Source organism: Ascaphus truei, chromosome 2, assembly GCF_040206685.1.
Source record: "Ascaphus truei isolate aAscTru1 chromosome 2, aAscTru1.hap1, whole genome shotgun sequence".
Classification (NCBI taxonomy): domain Eukaryota; kingdom Metazoa; phylum Chordata; class Amphibia; order Anura; family Ascaphidae; genus Ascaphus; species Ascaphus truei.
The window spans coordinates 448,963,923-448,984,018 of record NC_134484.1 but is presented as its reverse complement, the minus strand read 5'-3'; the positions used below and the strand labels follow the sequence as shown (position 1 = coordinate 448,984,018).

Sequence of the window (20,096 nt, the reverse complement as noted above, 5' to 3'; positions counted from 1 at the left end):
TCCCTTGCACTCTCCCCCCCCCCCCCCCCCCACTCCATACACGCACCTCTCCCTAGCTCTCTTTGAGCCTGAGACAGACATGCACACTCTCTCTACCCCTACTTCTCTTTGCGCCTGCGTCGGTCCGCAGCAATCTCTTCCTGGCGGAGGTAGAGGAAGGATCGCAGTGACCTGGCGGCTGATGCTGCTGAGCCCCGGGGCCGCCAGGTCACTGCTGTGTGGGGTGCCGCCAGGCCTAGGAAAGCTGTGAGAGCTGTCCCAGCTCTCCTCCCCCCCCCCCCTGGCTGGCCGCGGAACCCCGGAGGGGGGCGGGACTGCGGTTGAAAAATCACTGGTTTACTATTTAGGAACATATAGTGCACACAGTTAATTTTTAATGTTTACTTATTTGTTACTATAGGGGATAACATCTTTGTATACAGCTAATTAGAACTGACAGTAACTAAAAAAAAAGACCCTTGACTCATTTTCTTTTCTAAAAAAGTAACATTATTATTACTTTTGAGTAAAACAATTGACCGTCTCTAAGACTGTTAATTTGTGAGAGGTCTGGTTTACTTACCCATACAGATAATACAATCCGACTGACTGCTGACAGTATGTGTTCCAAACCTCTCGTTATAAATTCAGACATACAAGCCAAAACCTATGCTCATATATGTGACGTGAAGGGGTAACCAGGCTCACTAATAATGGCCAAGCCCACTTGGTTGCCCCTGACCCATGTTTTGGGGTCCTAGAGTGTCAGCTCTTGGGCCTGACTATTGTATATGTACTGCGGTGCCTGTATGTAAAATTTGCGACAATAAAGAATTTTTATGTTTTTGCCTTTCCAGGAGTGCCAGCAAGCAGGGATTGCTAGGCTATGAGTTTCAGGATGGGTTTTGCAGAGAAAATCTTTACAGATTGTGGCTATGTAGTGGGGTTCCAGAGTTACTGGATACCCCAAAAATGTAGCTGGGAATCAGGTAAAATTCTCGGATACATTGAAGCACATTGCCCCTGTCAAAATCCTACCCTGAAAACGTTCTTGCAGCTCAACGCCAGGAGTCCCTGCTTCAGCACAGACTAGAAAGGTTAAAGGGGCATAGGGGATCAAGGTATCCCCAGAACAGTACAGGGGTCCCTAGTATAAGGGGGGACACCCAGTTACTGTCCAAGGCACCCTTAACCTGGTATAGGGATTCAGGGGTGCTCCTGCTATCTGATGAAGCTGCAAGGTTTATTTTGTGTAAAAATGTAAAGTCAGGTTTTTGCAGTGTGGCAGGGATATGGCTAGTGAGAATAGAGAGCATAAATTCTTATTCTATCGCTGACACCAAAGTAAGACTTAGACATTTTTAGAAAGACACAGTATAAAAGTATATTTTATTGAACGGGTCTCTATTATGCTTTGTGCACTGTAACATGATCAGGGAATTTTCAAGCCCGGGAAACTGAGAGACCAAATGGCTACCAAGTTGGTGCCAGCAGGTCTGGTCTAGGTCCGGACTTGAAAGCAACACTTGCCCCACAAGTGTGAAAGCCATTAGAGCAGGATGATTGGGTGAAGTATCCATGTCCTGGGATGAATACAAGCCATTCCGGCAAGTAGTCACCTCCCTAGACGTAGAGGCACCTAGCCCCGCGGGTGGCTTCTGAATGATAAGTGGCTATGGTGGAAAACTCATGCATGCCCTTATTCCATTCTGAAGAACCCACTTCCCTGCTTTGGAAGACTGGCAGGCAGCTGATTGGCTGGTTATAAAATTCCCACGCTTGGATTGGCTGTAGTATTTCATGAATGAATCTGAAATACTATGAGAAACCCAGCAGCCAATCCTGACCTCAGAGTCTAAGCGCCAGAACAGCAGCGGCAAATTTGACACCTCCAAAAGATGCTCTTGGAGAAATAGCAGCGACCGGCTTCAGAGATTTTCAAGTCAAGAAATGTTCTAAGTCCAGCTTTCCAGGGACAAGTTCTCAGAATAGAACGTAGCGGTCGCGCCTGGAACTACAAGCCAAAAAGAGTACCAGGGCATTTGGTACTATCTCTCAGTCAAGGGATTGTGGCAGCTCCGGAGCAGATACAGCGGTGGCGTCTGGAAACTCATACCGAATTGAGCTCCAGGACTTTTGCGGGTACAACCCGGTCAACCTAAACACTTCTTTTTTGTCTGTGCTATTTCAACTAGGAAAGGTTAGTTTTGTAGCCCAGACCCCCAGTAAGTGTGTTGTCTCCTGTTATTTGTAATTCACTGTGTGTATGTCTGTGATGAAGCACATTTAGTGTGCGAAACGCGAAGCGGAAGAATTTGATTTTAACTCCAGGCTCCACGTTATTTGGTTGCTATACCCATTTGTGTGCTTGTAGTGCACTTAGTTATCTATTTTCCCCTCCGTTTGGGACAATAGCAAGTGACGTAGAGGGCTTGCTCCATAAGGGTACCGCAGTGACGTGTGAACCCGGAAGTAGGGGAGCTACGGGGTGTTACCGGCAAATCCCAGCACGCGGGATAAATCCACACCAATACAGCAGTACAGCATCCCCCCCATTCTCCTGAGTCACTGATGTGACAATACGGAGCCTGGCTGTTCATTTTCTACTGGACTGTGTTTTTTATCTATGTACAGTAGAGGCAACGTTTATTCTAACATTTGCCGTAAACTAGCCGAGTTACATTCTGGGTATGTGCTGGGTATGTGCTGGGTATGTTCTGGGCTAGTTTGAGGCACGTTTAAGGTATTTCTGCATTGACTAACGACCCATAGGATTAACACAGCAGGGGCTAGTTTAAGGAAAGTTTAAGGCATGTATTCAGAATGTACCTGGGTTTTTTCAGGAATTGCCACTGGTTTTTGTTAGAATAAGAGTTGCCTCTACTGTAAGTAACTACTTGCATTATTATTGTATCGTATAATACATACCTCTTTATACCTTGGTGCGCTCCTGTGCTTCTTTTGTTTGTGGTTGGTCCGCTGACGGAGTTTTCCTGCGGTGGACGCTGGTGGAGGAGGGGTGTGCCTCCTCGCATCAGGAGCTGCAAGAGGAAGGAAAATATCTACTTTAAAGATTCATTTAGGAAGCATGAGCGCGGATTGAAAACCATCTAAATGACAATTTGTTTTACTTCTTGGTTTTGCTCAGTGATATGATCCCGGGATAAAGGTGTAAATTCCCGATCTCCCGTGACAATATAGACTTGCATGTTAAAGTAAATCAAGCAAGAATTCAAAACTATTACCAGTCGCTTCTTTACGGACTGCAACTTCAAGATCATAATTTATCCTGATTGTAAGAGATATCGGCAAATGTGTGGAAATTGGATTTGCAGGTTTTTTTTTTATTCGACGGTTCGGAAAACAAAATGAAAATGTGCAATTTAAAAAAAAATGATTCCATTTTTTTTTTTAAAATTCAGATTTTTTTTTGCATTTTCCAATAGTCGCGAGCACTGACTGCGCATGCCTACTCGCGAACGGCAAGTGCCAGCTGTGCATGCGCAAATGGCAAGTGCTGATTGCACATGCGCAATGAGCACTTGCCAGTCACGCATGCGCGATTTGTCGTTTGCAGCCGCTTATGCGCATGCGCGAATGGCACTTGCCAGACACTCGTGCACGGCCGGCAAAGCACTGATTGTGTATACACACTCCGCGCCGGTCACGGGCCAGAACAGTCGGGACCCGGTACAACCAGCTAAATAGGGACGTCTGGTCACCCTATGAACACTGTGCGGGGGAGGGTTTTTGTCACTTTTTCACCCACCATAACTTCTTTAATGTGTGGTTGAAACCTATCCCAACTTCATATTGCAAAGCCAGTATATCCAGCCTCCCGCTGATGATCCCCAAGTTTGAAACAGCTGTTTTCGAGTAGGTTTACTGGCTATACACTTCTTTAACCCATGCTGGGCTGAAAAGCTGTGTTGTACAACAAGGCATAAGCTTATAGGGGTCCGAGTCAAAATGGATAAGAAGCAAAAGGTGACACGTCTCATTTGTATGTCATTACCCAGAATCCTTGGCGGCCGTGGAAGCATTGTTATGCTAAGAGATAATGGGAAAAAGCAGGACTGCAGGCCTGTCTGAGGCGTGATTGTGCTCACAAGGGATTTTCCTATTTGCTAGCAACTGTGGAAAATGACACGAGTCAAATAGTCTTTTTTTAAGTAGGTATAGGGAAGCTGTTTGGACAAGGTTCTGGTGTCTAATATGTGCAGCTCTGCATACATAATATGCAGCATCTGTGTCTAATATGTGCAGCTCTGCATACATAATATGCATCATATGTGTCTAATATGTGCAGCTCTGCATACATAATATGCAGCATATGTGTCTAATATGTGCAGCTCTGCATACATAATATGCAGCATATGTGTCTAATATGTGCAGCTCTGCATACATAATATGCAGCATATGTGTCTAATATGTGCAGCTCTGCATACATAATATGCATCATATGTGTCTAATATGTGCAGCTCTGCATACATAATATGCATCATATGTGTCTAATATGTGCAGCTCTGCATACATAATATGCAGCATATGTGTCTAATATGTGCAGCTCTGCATACATAATATGCAGCATATGTGTCTAATATGTGCAGCTCTGCATACATAATATGCATCATATGTGTCTAATATGTGCAGCTCTGCATACATAATATGCAGCATATGTGTCTAATATGTGCAGCTCTGCATACATAATATGCAGCATATGTGTCTAATATGTGCAGCTCTGCATACATAATATGCATCATATGTGTCTAATATGTGCAGCTCTGCATACATAATATGCAGCATATGTGTCTAATATGTGCAGCTCTGCATACATAATATGCAGCATATGTGTCTAATATGTGCAGCTCTGCATACATAATATGCAGCATATGTGTCTAATATGTGCAGCTCTGCATACATGACTATACAAATAATAAATGAATACATTATTATAACATGCACCTGAACTCCTACCGCAAAATCTTCAGATACATCTACAGCTTCTATGAAACTTCACATTAACCAGGAATAACCAACACTGAACAATGGTAAAACCGGGTGAGCAGACTGCATTAAAACACATTCATCTGGATACACTTTAATAGACACAATTGAATAAAGTCCCCTAAATACCAGATAAAAAACGAAATAGTAGAACATCTGTTGCATAATATACTTCAGTTTAGTATAAGTAAGATGGATATCAACAGAAAAGAATGTTTTGTTATTTCATTGTGTTTTATCTTCTTCCTTTTTGTCTTTCTGTAGACTGATGAACAGCCTATATATGAAATAAACAAGTACATGTACCTGTACTTTGTGATTTTCATCATCTTCGGATCATTTTTCACATTAAACCTTTTTATCGGTGTAATCATTGACAACTTTAACCAACAAAAGAAGAAGATAAGTATCTGATCCACTGTGTAGTTCTGTCATGCAATCTCTTCCCATGTTGGATGGACTGCGCACACCTCTTCATTGCTTCCTCACATATACAGAGTGGCAGAAAGCCACCCCTTTATTTCTATAGATAAGGAACGCAGGCGCGGTACTTAGAATTGGCTTTTTACTTTTCAGCTGCAGACAAGCTCTCAAACATGAGATAGCCAGTTTGGTATAACAGTAAAGGGTTATGAGTTACTTTCTAACCCAACTATGAGAAAAAGGTGAACCCTAATCATCTTTGGAAAATCTTGAACCTCTGTAGCATTAGGAGTAGAGATTTCCAATCTTAATAGGGGGCTCGGGGTGACCGGAGGGGAACGGACACTGCCAGTGTCACACTGAACGATACGGGCAGCGGCTAAGAGACGGGAGGGAAGATGGCAATAGAAAAACAGAGATTGATTTAGACCAGGGGTGGGCAACTCCAGTCCTCAAGGCTCCCCAACCAGTCAGGTTATCAGGATATCCCTGCTTCAGCACAGGTGGCTCAATCAGTGGTTCAGTCAAAGGTTGAGCCCACTGTGCTAAAGCAGGGATATCCTTAAAACGTGACTTGTTAGTGGCCCTTGATGACAGCACTGGCCCACCCCTGATTTAGGGAGAGGCAGAAAGGTAGTGACAGAGAATGCAATTCCCCTGCATCAATAAACCAACTAATAGTGTATATCCGTGTTATTCTTTAATCCCCCAAACCTTATTCATCTTGCTTTGTGCATTGAACAAAGAATAGACGTCCCAAAGACAAAACATTGTGTGATGTATAAGTTCATTGAAAGTTCTGATAGAGTAAATTTTAATGGATCAACATGATCTTAAAGTCTCCTATTCAGATATTATGGGGGCACTGCCTTGTGTATCTGTGAAGAACTTATTATGTTGGTCTATTAACAGATATTATAACCTGCAATACACCGCCACCATGATTATTACCCCCAGATCTGTTCACTGTTATATAATATTACCCAACTAGAGTGATGCATACTGTATTTCGACTTATGTCTGATAAATACATTCTGCTATTATACTCCAGACTCCCTGTCCGTCACTGTCCGTCACTGTCCTTTCCTACTTCTTCCAGTATCTCTCACACCTACGCACCATAAACCTCTGCCTCGCTCTTTAACTATTTGTTTTAATTTTTACTAATCAAGCAATTACCATGTTATATTCCATCCCGCAAAAATATGGTGGATGCCATGGGTTGCTGCCTCTGCATGGGAAACTGAGAGGCAGGCTAGAGTTAAAAAATGCATCATTGGTTAAACGTTCTGTAATGGTAGGGGGCAATTTAAGGTTTGCAGGAATAAGCTGTTCTGATGGAAAATGCGATCACAACATGTTTACATTTTCTTCCTTTTACAGCCAACATTTACTTTGTCCTAACTCCTATGACCAAATCATAATCTTTAAATTAACCCAAATGTATAGTAGTTTAAAGAAAGCAGAACTAAGTACATCTATTTTAGTAATAATAATTTCAGTTAGCATTTTTCTCCCAATGGGACTCAAAGCGTTTCACAGTTACAGTATTGCGCGCGGTCCGCAGCACATAGGAATGTTACAGGCACAGTCCCTGCCCTGTAGAACTTACAATCTACGTGTGGTGCCTGTGGCACAGGGAGATAAAGTGATTGTCCCAAGGTTACAAGGAGCTGACACCGGGATCTGAAACAGGTTCCCCAGATTGAAACGTGGTGTCATTGTTACCAGAGTCAGTATCTTTACTCACAGAGCCACTCCAAATACGTATTACTACCATGTCCACTGTTTCCCTTTTCTAAAGTGTGTTTCTGGTTATAAGCCGTCTACAATATTGCAGCAATTTATTATGTTATTCAAGGAGCTTACACTCTAAGAGGCTGGGAGAAAGACATAAGTGGAAGAAGTTGGTTGGGGTGATGTTATTTGCTATGAAGGTGGAAGCTGGACTCGGCTGGGCTGCTTTTTCAACATGTACAGTATCAGAAAAACACAAGCCATTGGTAGCACCTTTTGTACATGTGATTGGTCAGTGAGTACAGATTTACAAAGCAAACTAAGGAAATTGAATGCAAAAGATCAAATACACAAATAAAAAGATATTTTGTAATTTACTAAGAGGTGCTTTTCCTTAAGACTTCTTCCAGAACCAGGAGACCCCTTACAGCCCATTCATTTTAATGGGTCATAAGGTGTCTTCCATCACTAAATAATTTGTAATCTGTGTATGTAGGTAACAAATTGGTAACAGTTGTAATGACTTGGTAACCGTTTATTGAATTGAGAACTTTGGCTTTACTACCAGGACTTAGCAGTTGTAGGACTTAGCAGTTGTAGGTCAGAGGGTACGAGGCCCACACTAAGGAGAAGGGAGTATGAAAAGGTGGAGAATGGGGGTGGGTGGAGTATTCTGATTTTGCTGCTTGCAAATAAGACTGGGAAATGTCTGCTAGTTTAAGGAGATTAGTTATGGAGTCTGCAGCACACTGAAAGCCTGGGCTGACGTTGCTACTCCCCCACGTGATGAGTACAGGCTGTTGCCTTCCAAGGGTCTTCCAAAATAAGTCACATATTAAAATGGCAAGCAACACCAGGTCAACACAGCTCCACCTGTCTTCTGTTTAAGGTCTTATTTACACTGAAGGTGTTCAAACGTGACGTGTGTACACTACATACAGCAGCATATATCTATTTTCACTTGTCAAGTAGATGTGTCCATTAAATTGTAACTACAGCATCCTGACTCACTGGGAAGAAAGTATTTGGACCCAAAACCGTTTCAGTTTTGACAATGGATGCTGAATGGAAAATACATGATCAAGAAGTGAGAAAGTCATCCAAGCAATATGTTATGTTTCCATATACGATTTCTGTTTGCAACAATAATAACTTTTCTGTTATCTCCTTTTACTTAGGTGGGCAGGACATCTTCATGACCGAGGAACAAAAAAAATATTATAATGCTATGAAGAAGCTTGGATCGAAAAAACCTCAAAAGCCCATCCCAAGGCCACTGGTAAGTTATAAAAGAGAGGGCAATTTTACATTTATATTACATTGTTTTTGTATTGAATGTTGTTTGTTTAACTACGCACTGTAGCAGCTCTTTACATACAGATGTAGCCAGCCTTACCGTTCATTTGGCCGCCGATGAGAAGCCGGAAAACCAAGGCACTGGGGGAGGTGGCTATCGCAATGTCCCTGGGATGGGATAGGGGGACCATTCTTTTCAATGGGACCTCCCACAGTGTTAATCCTTCCAGGCAACATTTAGCGCCGTCACAGGCCACGCTCACTTGTGGCCATGCGTATGGTAAGTCTGGCTATATCTGTAGGCACAGTATAATACAGGGAAGAATAATAGAAATAGGGTGTGGGGGGGTCTCTTCTGTGAAAGAGCTTACAATCGAAGTGGGGGGTTGGGAGACATACATACCTTGAAGTGCACATTATTTAGGGCAAGTGCATATCCAGTGGTACACGTGGTCATAATACTGTGCTATAAAAAGGCTTCCTTGTAAAAGTGACTTTTTAGATGGGTCCAGATAGGTAAGGCCTGACACCCATATGAATTCCTGAAGAAGAAAAAATTATCTTACAGGCTCATTACAAATGTTAGTTGTGCCAGTTACTGGGGCTTATACAAAGCTGCCCACATCCAGCAATGTTGTTTTGAGCACCATTCACTTGCTATCTGTGTAGATGTAATGCCCGACAGCTCGCCTCATCAGCAAAAAGTAGTTATTTATGTATGTTGGTAGCAATGTCAATATGTATCAATATTAGGAGAACTAGGCATTCCTCATCTCTTAACAAATAATGGAAGTTTCCACAATTTAAAGCGTCATTAGCATAGGGATCTTATGTTTCCTTCAAAAAGATATTCACGAAGTGTCTCAAGTTGACTATCAGTCACAGGGCTATTACACTTCATCTTGTATCCAAAGTCTTCCAGCATATGGGTAATTACATTGCTGGATTCATTGCATTTCCAGAGCTCGTGGGTCCTAGTACAAGCAAGCTTCCCATCATGATCTATACCAAGCTTTGTATTTGCACAACCAGTTGTTTAGAATTGGTAACACACAAATGTTATTCTATCTTTTAGATCCTAATTATATTGAAGAGGCAATGCAAGGTAGCCATTATTTTTTTTTTGCCATTTTTTTCTAAACATAATATTGAAGCAGATTTGCCTCCGAAAGCTGAAAGCAATTAATTTCAGCTCTGGGAACACACTGTTTCCGGAAATACTTACCTCCGTAAGGGGTGCTGGTAGCTGCTCTGCTCGGCAAGCAGGGTTCATGCAATGGCAGAGTTTCAAAGCACCCTCGCCCTGCGGACCAATAGGAAGCCGTGACATCATCAGGTTCGGCATCCTATTGGCCCACGTGACAGGGGAGCTTTAAACTTTTCTGAGATACCGGCACCCAATTTGGAGGTATCTCGGAAAGCAGAGGGTGCCCGGAGCTGAAATTAATGGGGTTCAGCTCCACAGACCCCCTGCATGTTAAAAACAATATAACAAAACAAAAAAATAGCATGAATTGCTCCATGAATGTATTCAATGTTGCAGTGTTAACAAGCAACTTACCATAATGGATATAATTAAGGAAATCTGGATGACCATAATATTGGTTGATGTTTTCTGAACCAACATTAATTTAACCCTTTTGAGTGCCCAAAGACTTATTCAGTACATCATGGGGTCTGGAAGTCCACGGGCCCTGTGACGATCTGGCTATGACATGCCCAAAAGGCGCTTTGTTTGATTTTTTTTAGCTTCGATCAGATCCTGCGTTCCCATGGAGCGCAATCTTTGGTGAAGGGGAATGTAAGAGAACGACTGCTACTCTTCCATTTCCGGGTGAAGGGCCGCCGCAGCCATGTGACCACTTTTAAAAGTGAACGCTCTATGCCGGAGGGGCCATGACAGTCTCGTCCCGCGGCCCCTCCGGCAATCAGTGGTAAACTTTGTAACCCGACTACAAAATAAAAATTCAGTTCTGTTCAATATCCTGATTTCACAAGAGAAAATGTAATGCGATGTTTGTATATTTTACGGAATATTTCAGTTAAGTTGCCTTTTTGCCCTACCACACTGTGAAATAACTGGTTGAATCATACTTACCTTTCAGTGAACATTTGTGCAAATATAATTCAGGGTAGAGGTTAGGGACATGTGAATATATAGTGTGTTTAGTTATGAAATTCACTTGTTTAACTGTGGTTACCACCTACAGTGTCTCAAAACCCACATGTATGTTTCCCATTAATTTGTTATTAATGCATTACTATTGAGTAACATTAATTGGATCCAAAACGCTTACTTTCACTCAACTGGATGCAGTGTATGAGATGACTGCCACAATTGAACTCAATGGGGGATATTGTCGTACAGTATGTGCGAGTTTGTTATTGCTATAAGTAGCGGATTAAAACTAGCCAAAAATTTGTATTTAGTATTGCAAATTGCATGGTTTTAACCCGCGTCCTATACAAAGTGACAAACCGCACGGTTTAACAACTAATCCGCCCGGGTTGTATTTGCTTTAGAAGCGGAATGATTTGAGGTTGTTCTAACTCCATCCCAAGTCTGGCATAAGGGTTTGTTCTCCCTCAGCAAATGCATATTTCAGGCTCTGGATGGAACTTGCAATACCAATCTCGCCTCTCTGACGGAGGCAAGAAAACAGAATGCCCGTTATTAGGAGGGATTTTGCTAAAAGGTACAAGAATTCCAATTGTTGTTAAAAAAAAAAAAAAAGTTGGCGGCTTTTTGGACAAACCGATCGGATTGGCAGATCCGGAGTGACGCCGCTTCTAAAAAAAGCCTTGGCAAAGCATGCCAATCCGATCGGACAGGGCTCATAAGACACGGATTTACCCAACTCACAGTTCTGAGAATATCCCCCTTTGAATGAGATGCATTTGGTGTAGTGACCCACACATGAGCCAGCTCCCTAACATTAGCACACTTGTTTTACTAGATAGGGGTGCTCAACTCTAGTCCTCCAGGATATCCCTCACAGCATCCTTAGTGCAAAGTGACTTAATGGCAGTAGCGGTTAAATCGAGGTGCTCAAGTCCAGTCCTCAAGTCCCTCCCCCCCCCCCCAACAGGTCAGGTTTTCAGGATATCCCTGCTTCAGAACAGGTAGCTCAATCACTCCCCACTTCAGCATAGGTGGCTCAATCAGAGGCACAGTCTTTCACTGAGCCTCCAATTGAGCCACCTGTGCTGAAGCTGGGATATCCTGAAAACCTGCCCTGTTGGGGAGAGGGGCACTTGAGGACTGGAGTTTAGCAACCCTGATATACGGTACCTTACTAAGCCAAATTATTATGTCTTTTGTGCTTTAAATTAGATTCATTGCAAACATGTCAACCTCCACTGACTATCACTCTCACTGATTTGGTGTCAGTTTCACTGATTTTTAACATCTGCACTTTCATAGATTTCACTAGCGTATCACTGATAAAAATGAGTGTTTTTCCATGAAATTGTCCCTTCCAACTTGGACCCCACTACATCCCATTGATGTCACTCCGCTCAGAGACTGACCTGCATCTCTGACATTGCAATGACAAAATTGTGTCCATGTGTCTGAATAACTTGTTATCTGTACTGTGACTTTTTTTTCTGTATGTAAGGGAGTGGGTTGGTGGGGGGAGGGGGGGGGAAGTATGCATACAGCCGTTAAAAAATAATATTGCATATTAAAATTAAAATCAGAGTTCCAAAATGGTATCACAGTCTCAACCATGCACAGAGTAAACAAAACAGAAATGCTGAAGCACAGGTCTACAACATACAGTATTTGTTTTTCTAGGGAGGTGTAGCCCTCATTTTAATGAATACCTACTTTTTTTACAGAACAAATGTCAAGGATTTGTCTTTGACATCGTGACAAAGCAAGCTTTCGACATTATCATCATGATCCTTATATGCCTTAATATGGTCACTATGATGGTAGAAACAGATGATCAAAGCCTGGACATTGAATATCTCCTTTATAAAATCAACATGGCGTTTGTTATCATTTTCTCGGGAGAATGTCTACTTAAAATCCTGGCCCTTAGATATTACTACTTCACCATTGGTTGGAACATTTTTGATTTTGTGGTGGTAATTCTTTCAATTGTTGGTAAGTAAACTATTATTATTTTTTTTTTTTTAACTAAGACAATAACTCGGACGATACTAGTTACTGTGTCATATTGAGTCATGATTACTGCCATGTCGTGTAGACAGATCCATTCTTGCTAAAGGATTTTGTGCACAGTCAACTATTTTTGCAATGCATGCAACACATTTTAATCTAGACATTCATAAAGTACAGGTGGTTTGTTTCGTGCAGATAGAATCCACCTGCCTTCTTAAACTATGCAACTAAATCTAAAATAAACAAGTAAATATTGGGGTCAGACACTAGTATAGAAATCGGAAGCTACACTTTGAAGGTAATTCCTTTGATAGAAACAAGACTCAGGTACAGTATGTATCATTTTAGTACACATCATGTGTCTATCCTACGGCACCAGTATACTCTCAGGAACTGAAAGAGGTAGAACACGTTTTGAACTCATTGGCACGTTGCAGCAGGTGCGATAACGCATTAGCTTTGACCTCTTTCCACTCTCGGCCAATTTTACCAAATGGGCGTTCTCCCGCCGGGGCGTTATGCATGTCTCTCTGCAACGCTGCAGCGGGAAGAATAATGTTTCACTTTGTTTCGTATTTAGGATAAACTTACGCTTATCCCAAGCATGTTTGAATTCCCGTACCGTATTAGCCGCTACCACATCTGCCTAGGGGGGTCGTCCACGAATCTACCACACTTTTCATGAAGAAATAATTCCTCACATTTGCCCTGAGTCTGCCACCCTCCAGCTTTAGAGAATGGTCTCTTGTTCTAGCACTCCTCTGTCTTTGGAATATGTTTCCATCCTATACTTTGTTGAACACCTTCATATATTTGATAGTTTCTATCATATCCCCCCGCCTTCTATCCGCTAAGCTATACATATTGCGGTCCTCTAGTCTTTCCTGATAAGTCTCATGCTGTATGTAGACCATGCACCACCTTCCGGATATAGGGTCTCCAATATTGATCTCCGTACTATAGATGAGTTCTCTCCAAAGTGGCATCACCACCCCTTTCTTTCTGATATACAACCTAACATCCTGCTGACTTCCCAAATTGTTGGTTACATTGCTCGCCTACTTTTTAGTCTGCTAAAATGATGATTCGGAGGTGCCTTTCCTCTATAGTAGTTGACCATACACTGCCATTAATCCTGTACTGTATTCTGCCTTTGGACCTTTCTAACTCAAGTGCATTATTTTGCACTTTTTGTCATTCCTCCAATCTACCTAAATAATTAGTAATTTTGTTTAGCCCCCCCTGCCCCCCCACCCTGGGGTGTCAACCCTGTTGCAGATCTTTGTGTCATCTGCAAAAAGGCATAATTTCCCCTCCAAATCACTTGTAATGTCACTAATAAAGATACTAAAGAGCACCAACCCCAGTACAGATCCCTGAGGTACTCCACAGGTTACCTTCCCCTCTTCTGAATGTACTCCCTTTACCTCAACTCTGTTGCCTAGCTTTCAACCAATGTTTTATCCATTCCACCACTTTAGAGTCCAATCCTAAGAATTGCAACTGGTTTATCAGCCTTCTATGTAAGCTACAGTTAATGCTCCACCCTGATCTATAGCCTTAAGGCACCCGGTCCAAAAAAAATCATGTTTGACATGATCTACCCCCAGTAATTCCATGCTGCTTATCTTATAGGGTGTTGGACTTTAGATAGTCATAGAACAGAAGGGTAGCTGAGCACACCAAATAAGATGCAATGAATTATAAAAAGTTCATTTTATTGACTGATTACAGTCACAAACCATCCGACGTTTCGGTGTACAAACACCTTCTTCAGGGATGGTGTTTGTACACCGAAACGTCGGATGGTTTGTGACTGTAATAAGTCAATAAAATTAACTTTTTAGAATTCATTGCATCTTATTTGGTGTGCTCAGCTACCCTTCTGTTCTATATGTAGTTACTCTGACTAGGTTTTTTTCTGCTTGTAGCACCTTCTACTGTTCCTGCTTGTTGTTTCTGTCCCCATAGAGTTGGGGCATCCCAAGTTGCATTTATCTTGACTTTCTGGTGTTTAGCTTTATATTACTACTGTAGATAGTCAACAATTCTATATTTCAGTACTGTTTCCATTAATTTCCCCACTATTGAAATCAGGCTCACTGGCCTGTAGTTACCTGCCTCTTCCCTACTTCCAATTTGGCATAGTGGAAGTATGCTTGGTCTTCTCCAGTCACCTGTAACTATACCTGTTAATAGTGACTGGTTAAATAGATATAATAGATCTGTTAATGGCGTTGCCAACACACCCATAAGCTATTTTAATATCCTTGGATGTATCCCACCTGGTCCCATTGACTTTCTCCACTGTAAATGGACTTGTGTCCAACTCCTTTTCATTTATATTCCTGTTACCCAACTTCAGTTGTGAAAACGGAGCAAAAATAATTATTATGGTGGTCTGCTATACCTTTCTCGCCCTCAACAAGGCTATTCCTTTCTGTCTTTTGCCTTTTGGTTTTTCTACTTTCACTTCTATACCTAAAATGGTTTTGTCCACCTTCTTTACTGGCTGAGTTTTTTCTGTTCTGCTTGGGCCTTCGCACATCTGATTATTTGCCTAGCCTCCTTATGTCTAGCTCTCTGTAGTTCTCTGTATTCCTCCCTCTGAGTCCGCTTATGTTTCCTAAAAGCAGACTTTCTAGCTTTTACTGTACAACACCTGTCGCCTCCTTTGAGAACCATATCGACTTTCTTTTCCTTGTATTTTTACTAACCTGCCTGTCACAAATGTCTATTGCTTTTAGTATTGTATCTTTTCGTTTTTTCCCACTGCTCCTGCACACCACTTAGATACTCTGCCAAATAATTCCTTAAATAATTTCCAATATCAGAGAAACTTGTCCCTGCAAGATGGAGTCAAGCCATCTTTTTTTCTACAGATCCATATCCCTTCAAGTAGAACAGCTACGTCCAATAAATCCAAATCCCTCCTCTATGTTTTAGATTTGTTATTGCGGATGGGACAGGAGTCTCCATAGATTGTACTGTTCATTGCAGTGTTTGTCTTCTCATCTTATTAGATTTTTCACATCTGTATATTTCCATAGTTTAGTGTATTTTGTGCATTAAAGATCTTGGGGGAAAATACATAGAAAAGACTTTTAAAAAAAAACATTGACTATTTGCTGTTTTTTGTCTGAGTTGCTAAATTATATAGTTTTAACTATACTAGGGAGCTAATTCTATAAGCTCAAATGACATTAATGTGCTGAGGGGTTCACTATCAACCTATTCACGGTGCAGATCTAGTGTCATTCTGGGGCAAAAACTACACCAGACTGTTTGAAAGAAAAATATCTCATTAGAAATAGACTTCTTTACACCAGGTTCAGGCTAGCTTTGCATCAAAGGTTTGTTAATACAAGATCATCTAAATGTTGTTTTTTAAGTCTAAATTAGTATTTCAAAATAAAACAAGGTTTTTTATAGTTTTTACAAATGCCTACAGTAACTGTAATAGAAAGCTTATTCACTTTAAACAAACAGCTTAAAAAGAAACCGCTTCCTCATTAAATACTTTATTAGGACCATATGAAACAGTTTCATTGGTGACTTTATAGTTGTCAACTCACAGAGAAAATTGGTACAATTTATAATGGAGAACTAATTGGGACACTATAGAAAATAATGGGGAGGCGTTTCGAACATTTACTCTTTTACCAAACTATTATTTGTAAAGGTGCGGTGAACTAAGGGGAGTTTTTATATTATCCAATATTAGATAATAGTCTGGCAACTCTCTTTAAAGACTCTCTTAGGTACAACATGAACCCATGTCTGTGACATGTTTAGGAGGTTATATCATTGACACTTTTTAACAAAATCAGACACATTATATAAAAAAAATGTTATACAGTAGTTTGTAAGCATGATGAGCTGAAACATGAGGGTGGTCTTATTTCCTTTTCCTATTCCTTTTTTTTGTGAGTTTCACTATGTGCTAAATAACAAGAGCTTGCAAGGGCAAAGTACAGATGTAACCAGACCTCTCTGACACGTAGCCCCCCTAATGTTGCTACAGTTAGGTGGTTAGGGGGAAAAAATCTTAAATTCAAAATTGCACTTGGTTCAGAGAAAAAAAAATTGGTTCTACAAAGTATTGTGACGAATGATCAATGTGCATAATTTTTGGCTGCATTGGAATATAAAGGGGGTGTGAGGGGTTAGGGCCAAACCTGAATTGAAAACCTCAATGTAATATTTTAATGATTTGGAAAATAAAATGGGTAGTGAGAACATAACTTTTGTTAACATGCTAAAGCATTTTGCATCACAGTGGCAACATTTATTGAAATGTACCTAGCTGATACAGAATTGGTGAATTCTACATAACTTCTATTTGAACACGTAAAAACTACTATTATAAGAAATGACGTTGCATTGGGTAGTTGGATCAAGCAAGCTACAATGTAACCCTGCTTTGTTGTTGAAATATTTGTACTCTACCTAGTAATCTTTTGGTATAACACTTGCTATCATATCTATTTGTTTCATAATATGGCTGCACTTTTAACAAATGTCACTAATATCTTTATTTCCTTCTTTTTCAGGTGTCGTACTTTCGGATATTATTGAAAAATATTTTGTCTCCCCAACACTGTTCAGGGTAATACGGTTAGCGCGGATTGGACGGGTACTCCGACTTATAAGAGGAGCCAAGGGAATAAGAACTCTTCTATTTGCCTTAATGATGTCCCTTCCTGCTCTGTTTAACATTGGTCTTCTGCTCTTTCTCGTCATGTTCATATATGCCATTTTTGGTATGGCTAACTTTGCCTACGTGAAAATGGAGAGTGGGATTGATGACATGTTTAACTTCCAAACCTTTGGGAATAGCATGATCTGTCTCTTTCAAATCACAACATCTGCTGGATGGGATGGCCTTCTTGCCCCAATATTAAACAGTGGACATCCAGACTGCGACCCAAGTAAGGTCAACCCAGGCAGCTCTGTCGATGGAGATTGTGGGAACCCCACTGTGGGCATTATCTTTTTTGTCAGTTACATTATCATATCATTTCTTATAGTTGTAAATATGTACATTGCAATTATTCTAGAGAACTTCAGTGTTGCAACTGAGGAAAGTACAGAACCTCTAAGTGAGGATGACTTTGAGATGTTTTATGAAGTCTGGGAGAAGTTTGATGCTGAAGCCAGTCAGTTCATTAATTACTCAGTTCTTTCAGAATTCGCAAATTCTCTCGCTGAGCCTTTGCGCATACCGAAACCAAATAAGGTCAAACTAATAGCAATGGATCTCCCAATGGTCAGCGGGGATAGAATTCATTGCTTGGATATTTTGTTTGCATTCACTAAAAGAGTTCTTGGGGAAACCGGAGAGATGGACAACCTTAAGATACAAATGGAGGAAAAGTTCATGGCTGCCAATCCATCGAAAGTTTCTTATGAACCAATCACAACCACCCTAAGACGGAAACAAGAAGAGGTGTCTGCCTGCGTCATCCAAAGAGCCTACAGGAGGCACTTACTTTATCGTTCCATGAAACAGGCCTCTTTCCTCTACCGTCACAGATCCTGTGATAATAATATCATTGAAGAAGATGCCCCAGAAAAGGAAGGTCTCATTGCATGCATGATGAACGAATATTATGGGCGGCATATGGATAAAGTAGAAACTATATCTTCTACATCTTTCCCACCGTCTTATGACAGTGTGACCAGGGCCACAAGTGACAATAGCCAGTTGAAATTGGAAGACACTGCGAAAAACGATGACTTCACAGATTGTAAAATATGCGCGGATAGAGATAAAGAATCATTTGTTTAATTATTGTTTTGAAATGCTTTCCGATATTGTTTACAGAATGTTATGGTGTCCGTGCACAACAGTTCTTAGCAGCCTTTATATTACATTTAGTTGCAAATCAAATTAATGAACTTTTCTCTCTTAACTACTGGGAACGAATGCTTTATAATCCTCGACTCTGCCATGATCAACTTCGCTATATATTTCTACATGAAGAACTTATGCAGAGTCACAGAAGTAATAACAGTGGTGTGATTATGAATATGCTAAAATGTAAAAGAGTAAATGCAATGTATCTCTATACATAGAAAAGCCTGACTGTATACATTCTTTTATGGTCTTATACCAGTGTGTCTAGTAAAAGGTAATATATGGCCTTGCATTCTAAATTAAATCCAAATATCACAAGCTGCTGTAGCAAAATGTATACACTTACTGTATATGTCATGGATGGTCTTTCATAAATTTATATTTGATATTTTTTTTACATATGAAAATAATGTTCTCTTTTTCCATGGAGGGGGGGCAGATCCTTATTTAATGATCTGCATTATAAACTCTCAACTGATGTTATATTAAAAAAAAATAAAAAATAAAAAAATTAAAAAGAGAACTGTTTAGATCCTGCTGCTGAAAATTGTTACAAAATATTTGAACTGTTTATTACAATCTGACATGTAATTGCTTGGCATGAGTAATGCAAATAAAGCTTTTAAAAGGGATCAATTAATGTGTCCTAAATAATAAGCAACCCTTTGTAAACCAACATCTCCGAGAAACAAGTGTTTAATCGTCTTGGTTTCTGGACTGATTTTGTTAAATAGATCTGTATAGCTCATTAAGCCCCTGTTAACATCTCTCCAAGGAAATGTATACACTGAAACCACATCCATGAGGTCCTCTGTTGGCTGCCCACCACTTTCAATTCGAAAGTCAAGTTTTATACGAAATCCTCATGAGCTCCCTGACAGCATCTCTTTATTTCACTTCTCGTTTTTTCTTCTTCACCCTGCAGCTTTCATTCAATAATCTTACTATATGCGTCTAATGACTTTTTTTGCTTCAGGGCCTATTCATCTTCAATGCAACCAGGTACAGGAGTCGCCAACTCCCGTCCTCAAGGGCCACCTGCAGGTCAGGGTTTTCAAGATATCCCTGCTTCAGCACAGCAGGATCAGAGGCTCAGTCATTGAATGGAGCCACCTGTGCTGAAGCAGAGATATCCTTAAAACCTGACCTGTTGGTGGCCCTTGAGGACTGGAGTTGGCCACCCCTGCACTAGTATATGTTATACTTACCTATGGCTCCGCTAGGCGGTAGTTCAGTGCATACAAGGTGAGCTTTTAAAGCAACATGCCATAAGGAATAGGTATTATAGAAAAATTATACTATTCAAGTAAATAACCTACATACAGTAGCATTAAAGACACCCCTTTGATCACAGAGAGGGCAAAACGTATTATTACAATCCTAGGCAGATTGTATGTTTGGGGATTTACAGTAAATTACAATGCACGATTATTAGAAATGGCAGCATTTTGCACACATTTCCCGTAATCCGTTTCAACTCACATTTTATAAGAAAATAACGGGAAGTAAAATAGTTTTTGTACTAAATGAGGCACAATATAAATGTAAGGGTTCATAGCTTGTGCATTTGTTTTTACTACTATAATAATATTGTTGAGGATACAAATACGGAAAAGCCATGAAAGTTGTCACAATATATTTAGGACACATTTGTATGATACG

General features: G+C 40.6%; 1 protein-coding gene across 5 annotated transcripts in view; it reads left to right on the top strand.

Annotated features, from left to right (window-relative positions):
• Positions 1–19,408, top strand: part of LOC142487879 (sodium channel protein type 5 subunit alpha-like) — a 379,502-nt gene extending 360,094 nt beyond the window's left edge. For all 5 annotated transcript variants that reach the window (XM_075587912.1, XM_075587913.1, XM_075587911.1 and 2 more), the window contains 4 exons: positions 5,251–5,388; positions 8,321–8,425; positions 12,286–12,556; positions 17,128–19,408. In XM_075587912.1, coding sequence (XP_075444027.1) covers positions 5,251–5,388; positions 8,321–8,425; positions 12,286–12,556; positions 17,128–18,365 — 1,752 coding nt within the window. In that variant the 3' untranslated portion in view covers positions 18,366–19,408. The remainder of the gene's footprint in view (positions 1–5,250; positions 5,389–8,320; positions 8,426–12,285; positions 12,557–17,127) is intronic.
• The last annotated feature ends 688 nt before the right edge of the window (positions 19,409–20,096 follow it).